Below are 14083 nucleotides of genomic sequence, written 5' to 3'. Positions count from 1 at the left end.
TAAACATCCTGATCATTTATGATAGAATCCTGCTTGAAACATGGCTGTTTTTCAATGCTCATATGGCCATAATCATGTTTAGAGATCATGCATCTTGTCCCAAGCTATATCAGCAAAGCTCTTTACTGCGTCACCTCACCGCTTGTTGAGTCAGTTTAAATGAGCTGAAAAGATCATTTAAGGGTTTATTTCACATTTTGAAACTTTGGTTAGATTAATACAGTTAAAAAATATACATTATGGTTGACTGATGAAAATGCCAGCTGGGAAATGTTATGTTGGAACATCCTAGTGAAGTAGGCCTTAGTAATTCAATTATCATACATTGGTGCTTGTTCTTAATTTCTTATTTCATTGTTGGTATAATTTACAAATACCAAATAAAAAAAGAGAGAACCTTACACTCTGCTTTCTGCTTTGTCTCCTTTGCAGCAGCTTGATGCATTGATTCATTGAGGTCCACTGAATGTTTTATTTGAGGGAGTTTAAGGCCGGTGGTTGTTGTGCTGGATAGATTTAGCGTGTCTTTTGTTAGAGGTCCAGCTAAGGGCAGACCAGTCACATGGTCACAGTGTAATCCTGCCTCACATGCAGACGCTGTTTGTATATCTGCAGAGCTGGCTGTGATCTCTTCTGGCAACCTTGTGACTCACCTTTAATGGAGCATAACATTTCAGTGTATAGCAACAAACAAGACAGACACAACGCAAAGGATAAAATGAACACTGGGACACACATTGGACAAATAAACCATTCAAATGTTTTCCTGCTGCAGGATGCATTGTTCGTGTTATAAGCAAACGTATTGGCCAGATATATTTACTCAGCTTTCTTAGAGAGTCAATCGTCATTCACAAAGTTGACTAATAAGACCACTGCTCCCCTGCTTGTCTGTGTCCTGGCAGCTATTACGTCAAGTGTGCATGTGTGTAAAGCTTAATCCCATATTAGCTTGGCTATGTTAAGTGTAAGCATCTGACTGTCACACACTTCTAAGAAGAGCCTCCACGCAGAGCAGGGAGATAATCAGAATACCAGGTTGTGACGCTTTAAACTTGAATCAGTATTTATTAAACTGATAGGCATCTTCAGCCTGATATATGCATGACATGTCTATTGAAATGTGGGGGAGAGGGACTGGCTGCTCAGCCTCTCTCATTTCATGGCAATCCTTTAAAGAGATCTTCTCGGCGGGAACCTATCATTCACTTTAGCCGGCGTGTAGTCTTCGCTGTGCCATTTCTTACATAATGGCTGGCTGGGCACAACACTTGCCCATGTCTTAAGTCTCTAAACCTGTCTATTGACATGTAAGAGCAGCCTTTCTTTTGTGCCGAACTTGGACTGACACTACAGTACAATACAATACAGTATCTAGGTGTATGTTGTGTGAATCATACAGTATTTTTTTACATGTTTAAATTTATCCGTATAAATATAAAAGTGGGGTATAGGACGGAGTGGGGGAGTTGGAAAATGAGCTAGAGCTGTGCAGGTCAGTCTCTGGCTAAGTATGGGTTTACGACTCTCTCTCTCTCTCTCTCTCTCTCTCTCTCTCTCTCTCTCTCAGGTGGTAATCCCCAACTACTAACAAATTAGGATATTGGCGGTGACAGCCGCAGTGAGTTATGTTTTCTGTTTCCTGGGAGGACATAGAAATACTCAGGGACAAGGTCGCAAATGTGCAGTGCTGTCATAAATCATCCCCTTTAAGACAGATGTTGTACTAAGGCTCAATTTAATAAATTGTAGAATAAATAAATGTAAACATGGTCAAAGTAGGCTATATGCTCCTAGGAAACACAAGAGATTATAGATCCACAAATGGTAGAAGTATTCAGGCCCTTGGTTTACTTCATTTCAAAATTATGTATTTTATACACTCATGTAAATACAGTATATTGTGAAATTCTTTCTGTGTTTTATTTTTATTTATGAATCATGATTGTATTTCGTGGAATTTTCAGCAAAAAAAAATCTATTAGTCTGACACCTAAGTAAAATGTTTCTGTACTTCTCTTGCAAATTCTGTAACAAAATTACCAACTTTAGCTATTAAATAAAGGCACGGCGGAAGACTTTACTAAATGGAGTAACAACTACAATACAAATATCTGAAAAGCAGTGAGGTATAGTAGAAGCAGCATCAAATTGAATAACGATTGAATATAAAATAGTTGAATTAATATCTACTAACACATCTTACTTGCATCATGTTATTGGCTTTATGTTGGCCCACCTGCAGTCTTCTCCATCTGTTCCAAATGTAAATAATCCTACATGTGAGCCACATATAGAAGAATGTCATGGTTAAAATGAGCATGTTTGTTCCAGGAAGGAAGTCAGACAGATGGTATGAGTTTCTTAGCTCTGCATGTTTTGTACGTATGTAATATGTCCTCCATATAGCACTTGAAATAAACCTTTCAATGACACAGCAAAGACTAAAAAAAAGGAAACCACCTCAACAAGTTTGAACCGATGACCAAATACAATTAGAATTTTTTTTTTTATAAAAACAGCAGAACCATACTATGGGAGTGTTAAAGTGCACATTCAGGAATCAAACAAACTCCAGACATATAACAATATATAACCTTTAATATTAGAAGTTTAAAGGAATAGGTTCTACAATTGAACAGAATATGTTTGCCCTTGCAGATTCCTGTATAAGGAGACGAGAGTCACAGTGAAGTCTCAATGAGTGACACAGTGACATGAGTCAAGAGCAGAGAGATATACTCTCTTCAAGATGTTTTGGAATTTGTTCCATACAAAAACAGATACAAGTCCTCAGTGTAAATACATGTTAAAGGAATGCAAACGACACACAATAGAGATAGAAATCATGACTCAGGAAAAAAGAAATTATAGTTTTAGTAAGTCACTATGTAAGTCATTGTCCCAGCAGTAATACAATATTCAGAGGTCAGGCATGCCAGTATGTTGCAAATAATCTAAAGAGGAAATGTTTATTTGAACTGCATTTAGTAGGTGTCTGGTGTGTGACATCAAAACATGTAAAAGACAATCATAATGTCAGCGTCATACTAGCAGAGAACAAATAATTATCCATAAATCATTGTCTGCCAGTAATGTTAGATGTGTATCAGGAGAGGGCTTCCAGTGTGAACTATTCAAGAAAAATAGTGTTAGACAGGGCAAAGGGACAAGGGACAATCTGATTAACTGCTTGAGGGGCTGCAAATAATGTTTTTGGGACTGTGTTAAGAAAAAACTGACTATAAGATTTAGGTTTTAGTTATGTTAACTGACAACAAATCAGTTGTGCAATCAAGTCATGGAAAACAAAATCATAAGTTTAGAAGATTGACATGTCAGTAATTACCAACCATCCTGAAGGTGACATTACTGGGTGTACAACATTTAATTCAATAGCTGTTAAGACATTTCACTTGTGATTCATCCTCTGGCAACCATGTTGAGTTGATACTTTAAGAATTTGGCCTTCTGGTGGCACAGGGGCAAAGTCAAGGAATTACAAAAGTTATTCTGGTTGATCCTCTATGAACTCTAAATGTCAAAACACAATTCATGGCATTCAATATATTTCATGAAACCCACATATTTCAGCCCAGGGGTATTGGTAGCGATAAAATCAAATCATCCTCTGGAGACTATGAATGACCAACATTTTATAACAACTAATGTCCAGTAGTTGTAGCTCAATTCCACTAACGATGACAAAAAAACTGCAGTTGTATAGTCAAAGTCACGCTACTATCCAAGCTTCATTGTATACTGCACGGACTTGGGGCCCCTGTAGGGATGTGGAGTTGTTAAATGGGAACAAACTGAGGCACCAAGCTGTTATCATAGAAACGGTAAATCAACTTGTAGACACAGTTTCCATGGAAATTGAATAAAACCACGAGAAATATATATATGTTCCTCCTGTACACTGCATAAATAGCCATTTGACACAGCAGCAGTAAACTGGACTTTCCCACCCAAGACTAAAACTCCTCTGAGCTGCTTAGCAACAAGCATTACAACATTTGCAAAGGAGGCTTGCAGCGGTAATAAGTAATTGTGTTTTTTATTCTTGTATTATTAAACATGTAAGCCCTCAAGATACTGGGCTGAAAGCCAAAGGTTTTGTTTTCTTACAGATGGTGTTAGTGTTTCAGTTGAACTGCACGTCTGCACCCTAATGTCTTTTAATGGCAGCTCTGCTGGGATTTGAGCTCACCCACCTCAGGGGTCCATTAAGGTGACGTACAGATTTGTATTCCCCTCCAAGAGTCTTTGAAACACGGGTAATGAAGCCCACCAGGACGCTCATTTTTAAACCATAGGGCAAGTACACAGGCCAACAACTTTCTATCCCTGCAAACATGCAACAGCACCTTATTTACTGCCTTTCTTCCCAGCTTTGTGGCCTTGACATAAATCACTGATTTGAAAAATGGACCATTGTTAAAAGGCCCCTTTCATAACATGTAACCATGAATAGAGAGACATGGGTGATGGATTCATTTGTTTCTCACAAGGCACGAGGAGATGTATTTCTGAGTCAACTCACAACAACCTCAAGGATGATAAGATGAGAAATGGCGCCATCTGTAGGTGCCTTCCTAAACTTGATATTAAAACATACATTCATAGATTCAACACCTGTTTTCACCATAGCTTTTCACCATAACAATGGCTGAACTGTGGACTAAAGAGCTACAAGTGTTTAACTTTGGAAAAACTGGAGTGGCCTAAACAAAGCCGCATAAAAACGAAGGTAGACATTTCTCCACTAATGTTATACATTTTCATTACAAATTGGTGTTTGTTGCTATTAAAGCCCTGAATATCAAATATAAATTCTATTTAACCATGCTAACAGCTTTGTAAACTTTGAGCTAAATGCTAACACTAGTAAGCTAACATGGATGGGAAGCATGTGTGTGGTTTCCCTGTGTTCTCCATCTTATTTGAGCATGTTAACATTCTACACACTACAATGTGGTTCTAATGTATAGTATTTTTCAGCATTACCTCATTCAGTGGTCACCCAAAAGTAAAGGTTGGTGTGTAAATAACAATGAGCAAGGATTGGCAATATCAACATTACATTTTAACCACATGATGGCGCTAAATAAAGTGATCATCCATGGCATGACTCTCTGTTAAACATGTTATGTCAATTATTTCCAAAGTATTAGAAGGACCTACAGACTTACAATATATAAAAAAGTGATTAATGATATATTCTCCAGAGACCCACCCATGAATTGTTGTCCTCTGTGGAGCACATTGGGTTGCGTCCATTACTTTGAGGTTATACATGCCAATTTCAAATTTCCTTTTTTTTTTGGATCACACAAGTCTTTAGGGTGGTATAAACATAATGACTAACAAAAACTTAAAATATATTTTTTTATTTTTGTTTCATTGTGTGTCCTTTGTAGAGGACATCGGGTGTTAGTTATGCGAAACATAGTATACAAACAACATTAATATACAAGTACATTTAGACAACATTAGAGCACATCATGGCTTCCTTTATTTAATTTTTTTCTTGTTTTGTTCGGTCCTCATTGTCTGTCCACAATGTAGAGCGACCTTGGGTCCCGTGAAAGGCGCTTTATAAATTCCATTTATTATTATTATTATCAACTCAATGCAACAAATATTGAGCCCTCATTTGTAGTACTCCATCCTTTTTTGAAATGCAGAGATACATCTGACACTTGATGTATGTTTTCCCACTGCATCAATCTGCCATGAACCCTACAGAAACCTAAGTGTTAGTTTTGGCCCATAGTGGTGTAAAATGGGGGAAATAAAAAGTTAGCAAATCCCCATGTCCTCCTCAGAGGACATTCATAAAAACATTTAGTTGTAGGTCGAATAAGATTTACACTGCTCTGAAAACTCACTACACTAACTCCTAAGATGTTCCCTTACTATAATTCATAAAAAATATTGAACTCACAACACTGGTAATTACAAAATTACAAACGTATCATTTATCTTTCTATAAATAGTGCTTGTGTTGATGGACACCATTTTGAAATACAATGAAATTATCTTTTTCAAAGCCACACCCCCACTTCATATGTTTGAAAAGCCCAGGATGTCCTCTGTGGAGTACAATTGGACCCAGATGGCACACGTCAAAAATTACAAAAGAATACAACACTACTGGTTTTTGCAATGCTACCTTTAATTGCCAAACCCAAGAGCAGTTATTTATAGATTTTATATAAAAGCATAGTGACTTAGTAGTGGATATTACGATTTTTTTTAAACAAACCCTTAAAACCTCCCTATGCTGATGGTGGATTTTACATGCAAACAGTTTAGTTTCAGAATTTCTTTTTGAGCACACACTGGGAGAGGGAGGCTTGCTGTCATACAAGCAGCAGGGGGAATTTTCTTTCAAATTAAGGCTTAAACAAAGTGCAGGAATATGGGCAATAAATGTAGGAATAAGTGTCACACTGGAGTATTGTTACTAGTTAAATAGTGCTGTGAAATTCAAAATAAAAGTTGTCATTTAGCACGTGAAATACATCATGACAATATATTTTCAACTTAAAATTAAGATTGAGAGTTTAAAAACATTTCTGGATGTATGAAGTGAACAAACATAACATTTCACAAAGTGCTGGTTCTGAACTTTGCTGGGGTCAAAGTACATTTTAAAATAACTAAAATAACCATCTCGTCTAAATTGTAGCACCTTCTGAATCCATGCATTGGTAATTGAAAGATATTTGTGTGTAAATAATATATAAATATATTGCAACTTATCTTGCAGAACTTGCTACTTTACACCAAGTACTGTATCTTTTGATATATCTCACTCAATGAATAATTTGAGCTATAGCTGAAAACGCAGCAAAACATCCTTTGAAAATATATATTCTGTTCAATATACTGTAAATAAAATGAAACTTAAAAACTCAAAGACATATGTTTTTTTCTTTCTACAGATGTTTGCACCACCATATGCCTCCTCCCAAAGCATCCACCTTGCAAAAAAACAAACTTCCAGCTCTGCGGCAGCCACAAACTAGAACACCTCAACATTCAATATTGATGCTGGTGAGCAGCTCCTCCAAGGCTTCCAGTTTCTGATTGGCCTCCTCGATTGCGCTGTAAGTCTGCACATTGCTGGTGATGTGGAAACGGATTTCGTCCACAACGGGGATGGAGTCGGTCTCCTGTCGCTCCTCCAACGACGCAGCATCCTCTTTGATGAGCTCTGCAAACTCGTCCTGCTCCACCAGCTGGGAAAGGTCATAGGTAAGACAGGTGCATTATGAGGGGGGGGGGGGGGGACTGAACCTGGCTAACCAGAACACCCAGAACACCCACTTTAGCTTGCAGGTATCAATTGTTTGTGAATGGCCAAAAACGCCCATGTCCCTTGTATATCAATAAACATCCTTATGCCAAAGGTCACCGTAGAGAGACACTCCTCTGAAACCATAGAACATTACTTGTTGCTGTCCTTCAGAAGCTAGTTAACTTTATGGGAGAAATTCAAAGATATACTTCAGCATAATTGGAAATTCTCCCAAATGGTATTTGCTAAGAGTTGGATGAGAAGGTGGACAGAACTCTCATGTCTGTTTGCTTAGTATAAGGCAAAAGCTAGAACAAGGTTAGCTTAGCATAAAGACTGGAAACAATTGGAAACAACTAGCATGCGCGGTCCAAAGGTGAGAAAAATCAGCTTACTAGCCCCTCTAAAGCTCACTAATGTAGATATTTAATCTTGTTTGTTTAAACTGTACCCAAAATGTAAAAATAACCAAATTTGGTTTTATGGTTAGTTAGGTGCCAAACTATTCTTTGCCAGGAGCGGTTACTTTTTCCCCCGCCTTCAGTCTTCATGCTAAACGAATCTAAACAGCTGCTGGCTCCAGGTTCATATTCAACATAAAGACATGTAGTGTTGTTTGCCCTTGAGCCACCCGCTGTGACTTGACAGACACTGTTGTTATCGAGCCAAAATAAAGCCCTTTCCAGTCTCAACATGGGGAAATAGAGACCTACCCGCTCAATGATTTTGGCCATGAACTCGGTGCACTGATCTTCAAGCCGAGAGAGACGGAAGAGCTTTGCCATCTTCCACATGTACAGAACGTTGTCCTCACAAATAGTCTTTGCTAGAGTCTTCCCACAAAGACGCTTCAGCCCTGGCAGCAGGTACATGTCGGCCACGCACAGCACATCAAAAACATCCTCTGTAATTAACTGGACATAAAAGATAATCAGTCCATTTTTAAACATTAACCGTGGAAACAACTGTCAACATAACATTTAACCACCTGTTAGCATTCAGTTGCCTAGTTATACATCCAGCAGACATGGAGCTGCATTAGCATTCAGAGTCTTGTCATACTGTTTAGTGGGTATTCATGTGATCCATTGTTAATATAAAAATGGTTATAGATGTCTAAAGTTTAAAAGTGTAAAATAAATTACGGATTTAATATGAAATAAAGCAAAAACAGCTCTTAAAATAGTTAGTATTACTATCAAATAATGTAGCGATAATTAAACAATATATAGTTAAACTATAATTTGTGACACACCTATATGCACACACACTTTTTATTTCTTTAAAGCCTTATACCTAACAGTAGGTAGTTTGTTAGCCATGAACTGGAGGTGATGCCTTTGTTCGCTTGTCTGTTGTTATGACTCCTTGTCTGGTGCACTCACAAGCCATTTTTCTCACCGAATTATAAATTTGCATCCTTGATAATGAATTCCACAAAATGATATCAGACTTAAATTGTGCACTAACCTCCGTGTTATCAGTGTAGATGTAATACATGACGTGGATGAATATTTCATGGGAAATATTGTGTAAAGTAATCACTGGAGTGCTGGGCTGGGACTGCAGCTGCCCTCCCTCACAGAAGTGGTCCTCCAGCAAGGCTTTAAAATAATCACTACGTCCGCAGAAAAACGCCTGGAGACACACACAATAAAAACTTTAATATTCATTTGAATGACAAGCGTTTTGTAAAATACCTCAGGAATGTTGTGTGAGCTTTGTTGCAGTACCTTGTGACATAGAAAGTCGAAACCATCGACTCTGAAGCAGATGTCCGGATAGGTAGGGAAGCGGTCGACTCCGTTAAAGGGAAGTTCACCAAATCCAACCTGGGCAAGAGATTCAACAGGATAAAGACAAGTCAAAATAGTCTTATTAAACTCACATTATGTAATTTCCTGCCACTAAGTAGGGGTCTCTCAATCAAAACAATAACAAAAGACGGCACGAGGTAGCATTGGATCATGGGAATTTTGTTATGCCCCAAATATTTGGAACAAACTACCAGAAACATGCAGGTCCGCTGCAACTCTTACTTCTTTAAACCAGGCTGAAGACTTTGATTTTTTCCTTACACTGCACTGTAACTGTTATTCTTGTATTTGATCAATTAGCTTGTTTTATGTTTATTGTATTCTCTTTGCTTTTTAAATGCCTTTTTTGTAACGTGTTTGTTTCCACTGCACTATTTCTTAATGCTCTTAATGTATTTCATTTTTGTAAAGCACTTGGAATTGCCATGTGTTGAAAAGGTGCTATATCAGTAAACGTGTCTTGCTTTGCCTTTGTTCATTATCTGACGCTGTTTGGGGGACACAGGGCGCTAACTTAGCTTTATTCTCTGATAACTTCATATCCAGAGGTCCGATGACTCCGATCCTTTATCCCATTAAAATATGATTTTAAGTAAGTATCCTTACTCTTAGATCAGTGGGAAGTGCACAGTCTGCTAACTGAGCCATCTCCTCTTGAAGTTGAGAGATGTGAGGCTCCAGGCTGAGAACTTTAACACAGATTCCTGGCTTGTTGAATACTGCAGTGTGAGGAAAGACAAAAAGACAGGTCAGACGTCACATAACTAAAGAGTGAAAAAGTCAAACCCTTGGTAGGAACCTGAAACAAGAGAGCTTTTCTTACCAAATTCATACAACTGTTTGCATTTATTCTCCATTTCCTCGATAAAGTCTTCCATTTTACACTGTTTAGCTAGTCGTGTGCAGTCCTCCACGAGGCTTATATCGATATCCATTCGTCCTGTAACATAAGGAAAGAGGATGAACGAAAAGATGTTGACTCTTGAACTTTTCAATTGTTCTGCTTGACATGACTACACATAAAGTAGACCAGTAAGCATGGCAGTTTGTATGTAAACATGACTGTATTCACATTTCTAATGATATTGGACTTTAAAGTGCTTATTTTTTCCTTCTCTATGAAGGACTGTGTTCCTTTTCTCTCATCACTTACATTAAAATCATTATTGGAAGAATTAGGACATCTTTTCCATGTTCATATAGGCCCCTGAATATTGTCATAATGCAGACATAATATAATGCTAAACCTACGGTATAATTGAAAGGTACCTTGAATTGAATCTTATTTTGTATGAAGTTCAAATTACATGTTACAATAATAATCTATTAAAAACAAAATGTTTATGGAAAATATAGTTTTTTGTATTTATCATGAAGGATATCTCTCTATTTCAGAATTATATTTGTAACTAACAGACGGACTAAAGTTTCTTGCTAAGTCTTAATACTGTGACCAATGAAAATGTTTTCTCTCAGTAATTGTGATATTATGTTAAATGTTCGTTGTTTGTGTTTCATGTATTGTGTCTGGATATGTGTCTATGTTGGTGTTGGACATGGAGCTGCTGTGATGCAAGTCAAATTTCAGTCTTGATCAATAAAGTATTATCGTATCGTATAATATAATGTAGAAGGCAAAATATTGTCAGCTCACCAGTGTAGGAATACTGCAGGATGGCTCCAAAGGCAGCAGGGTTCACCTGAAATCAAACCATACAGATGTGGATACACAAGATATGCCTGCCGTTTGTATATTAGCAACAAACATCTAATTGAATCAGACAGAATACATCATTCTACCTACCAACGGATGTTTGAGTGTGATCAGGTTCTTCCCTTTCCATTTGGTCTCAAACATATCACTGAAGTACTCTGAGCGTGCACTGAGAACACATCGGTGGGCTGTAAATATTTGTCCATGAACCAGGAACTTGACATCGCTCTGTAAACCCTGCTCCAGTAACCTGGAAAGCAAAAGCACAAATATTTATCAATCAATCAATGTTTATTTATATAGCCCAATATCACACATTTAACATTTGTCTTAGTGGACTTTACAGTTTGTACAGAATATGACACCCTCTGTCCTTGGACCCTCACATCGGGCAAGAACAAACTTCTAAAGAAACTCAAAAGTTAATGGGGAAAAATGGAAGAAACCTCGAGGAGAGCAACAGAGGAGGGATCCCTCTCCCAGGACGGACATATGTGCAATAGATGCCTTGTGTACATTGAAAAGATAATAAATGTACAACACAGGTAGTCAAAATGCTTGAAAATGCATGTGTCTATAAATTAGTAGATGAATCCAGGTGGATGTCAACAATCCTGTGGGAGCCATAGATTCAAGACAAACTTTAAAAGGTACTAAACTGTGCTTTTGCTGTTCATTCTTCTTGTTTCTTTTAACTCGAGAATATATTTCTTTTAAATGAATGGCAAACTTACATGTGCAGGAAGTAGTTATAATCATCCCGCTGCATGGCGCGCACAGTGATGCACTTATAGTCTTTGAGCAGGCGTCGAACAGAGTCATTCAGACAGCAGTACAAACACCTCTCGCCATCAAACGTGTTGGCCTCACACCTAGCACCTGAACGCAAAGCAAAAAGAATACAACTGATTATACTACAGAACATTTATTTCACTGTGATTTATAATGCTGATATCACACTATATCGGTTTTATGCTTTTATTATGTTTGCATTACATAATCAAACGTACCACTAGCCAACAGGTACTGGACGAGCTCATCATGGCCACAGAGACAAGCATAATATCTGGGGAGCAAAGTGTTCACATTTTAAGTTGGAGGTGTAATGATTGTGTGTTATCCAGAGAATTATACTACCTCCTTAAATTGTACTTACAAAGGGCTGCTGTCCCAGTTATCTCTCACATTGAGGTCCACATCTCTTTGTTCAACAAGGTATCTGAAAGAGAGAATAAATAAGTGTTAACAGTGACGAACCAGAATCTGACTACAATGTATGTTATGTCAAACATTTTGAGAGAAAATCAAAAGGGTGCATCACACTGCAGCAAAATGCAAGGTGGAAGCACTTTTCACATGGCTGCATACTTTTAAAAACATAAGGTTTATTTGTTATAAAGCTGCATTTTCTGATGACCACTTTGATTTTCATTTTTTATTCTATGCTGGTTTGTCGCCTTGTTCCAACAAGTTTGGAAATCTCGATAGTTAAGCTAGGTATTGTACTGATAATTAGCAGGTAATTGCAGTCGGTTTGTCTGTAAAAAAAGAAGAAAAAAAAAAACACCAAATAAGGAGGGACTGTTTAATGTTCTGTGGCTCTGGTTGGATAGAATATCAAATATCTTGCTGTTAACAGGTATATAAAAGGTGTTGTTACTTGGTGCAGCTTTTAAATATTGCTTATTAGCAGCAGGCAGAGAGATGTACAGTGATCTCAGATAGTTTGTTTTTGCGTCTTCAGTCTCAACATTTTGTTGGTATTTAGTTCATTGTATCTGTACAAAAAAAAATTGTAAGAGTTTTTTTCTGTTGGAAATAGAATTTGAAAAAGAGAAGTAGCCACTAGCAGTTTAAGTTAAAATATGGTTATGCATTAAATTGCTTTTAAATCAGCATTATTTTTATGTTAAATGATTTAAGGTTTGGCGCTGGACAGCATTAATTCATGTCTGGTAAATAGGCCATCCAACACTGACAGATAGTATCTTAACTACGCTGTATCAACAAACTATACTAGTGGTTTACAAACATCAACGACAGCTAAAGTTACCAGCTGGGTCATAAAGAGCTAAAGTTAGCAACCCTTCCGTGTTTACCTCAATGTGTACCTTGCAATAACAACGCAGTTAGCTTAGAGTTTACCTGCACAACGTGCAGTGCAGGCCAAATACATAAGACATGTTTTGTAAGACAGAAATTAGGAAAACAGAATACGAATGCAGTCATAACACTCAACCAAACACATCCAAGCCAAAAACGTCAGCTGAGCCGTTGTTTACCTGACTCTAAAAATGTCGCCCTTTTTGCAACTACTAAACAGATCGGAAACATCCATGATCGCCGCGGTGTTTTCGGTCCTCTGTGATGCATTGAAACGGCCTGTCTGCAGGACAGGTCAGCGATGACGTTGTGTAGCTTCGGGATTTGCTCGATGTTGTAAAAGTTTGCATACGGTACGTCCACACAGCAGCTTTGAAAAAATCTTGAAAATCTTGGAGCTGGGCGTGTCTGAGAGCTTGGGGATTTTTCGCAAACAACGCGACCAACAACCAATCACATGAATCTCCCGCCCCCGGCATACAAAGCAAAAAAAACCAGGGATTTTATGCGAGCAATATATATATATATATAAACTCCCCAAACAGGCGAAAACCTACCAGTTTCACACACTGTCTCTGCCACCTCCCTCCATGCCTGGTTCCTCCGGTTTGTATCCCGGTAAATAGTTCTGGTCGTAAAGAACCGGGTGATTTGCTACCGTAATTTCTCGTTTGGAATATGAGGAAATGAACTGCGGTCAGCCTCTCCCAGCTTGCACGCGGTTTGATTGGCTACTATGGCTAGCGCTTGTACTGTCAGATTTGCATAAACGGGATTTGATTGGCTGACGCTTCCAGCTCAGCTTCAAAAGTTGAACATTGCTCAACTTTTGAATCCTGAAAATCGTGTAAATCCTGTAAATCTTCGCTTCGCTTCCCCACAACGCAGTTCGGCGAAAAGCGAGGCAAAGTGACGTCACTCCCATAAGCGTTGGAAGATTTTTTTAAAGCTGCTGTGTGGACGTACCGTACTGTCAGCTCTGTTGCAATGTTGTTGACAGTCTGCAGGGTTCCTCCTCCGTGTTGTAGTGGAAGTGGTCCGGTAGTCACGTGTCTAATGCGTGTTCACTTCACTTGCTGTGCAAAGAAAACGGTAAATTAAGAATCCACACGACAGCAAGCGTTTACTATTCTCTATATT

The 14083-nt window shown here is 38.1% G+C and overlaps 1 protein-coding gene across 2 annotated transcripts; it reads right to left on the bottom strand.

The window, feature by feature from the left end:
* Positions 1-5377: 5377 nt before the first annotated feature.
* On the bottom strand, positions 5378-13897 carry abtb1 (ankyrin repeat and BTB (POZ) domain containing 1). Of its 2 annotated transcripts, none has more exons than XM_079676794.1 (12): positions 13501-13897; positions 11997-12059; positions 11851-11906; positions 11575-11719; positions 10931-11090; positions 10781-10826; positions 9950-10066; positions 9733-9845; positions 9043-9141; positions 8780-8947; positions 8023-8223; positions 5378-7250 (listed from the first exon to the last, which is right to left on the bottom strand). In XM_079676794.1, exons 4-12 carry the CDS (start codon positions 11607-11609, stop codon positions 7044-7046), a joined length of 1146 nt encoding a protein of 381 aa, XP_079532920.1. In that variant the 5' UTR covers positions 11610-11719; positions 11851-11906; positions 11997-12059; positions 13501-13897; the 3' UTR covers positions 5378-7043. The 2 variants fall into 2 exon arrangements, with proteins under 2 accessions (XP_079532920.1, XP_079532919.1); XM_079676793.1 differs by lacking the exon at positions 13501-13897 and adding an exon at positions 13123-13488.
* Between the last annotated feature and the right edge of the window lie 186 nt (positions 13898-14083).

Source organism: Notothenia rossii, assembly GCF_949606895.1.
Source record: "Notothenia rossii genome assembly, chromosome: 4".
Taxonomy (NCBI): domain Eukaryota; kingdom Metazoa; phylum Chordata; class Actinopteri; order Perciformes; family Nototheniidae; genus Notothenia; species Notothenia rossii.
The sequence above is the reverse complement of the archived record's forward strand: the minus strand, read 5'-3'. Positions and strand labels throughout refer to the sequence as shown.

Excerpts from the sequence above, each read along its gene's own strand:
- abtb1 (XM_079676793.1), bottom strand. The coding sequence starts at position 13,178 with ATGGATGTTTCCGATCTGTTTAGTAGTTGCAAAAAGGGCGACATTTTT. Across the intron at positions 11,091-11,574 it reads TATAACTACTTCCTGCACAT|GTTACTGGAGCAGGGTTTAC; the intron begins GTAAGTTTGCCA and ends TTTGCTTTCCAG. Across the intron at positions 9,142-9,732 it reads CACTTCCCACTGATCTAAGA|GTTGGATTTGGTGAACTTCC; the intron begins GTAAGGATACTT and ends TCTCTTGCCCAG.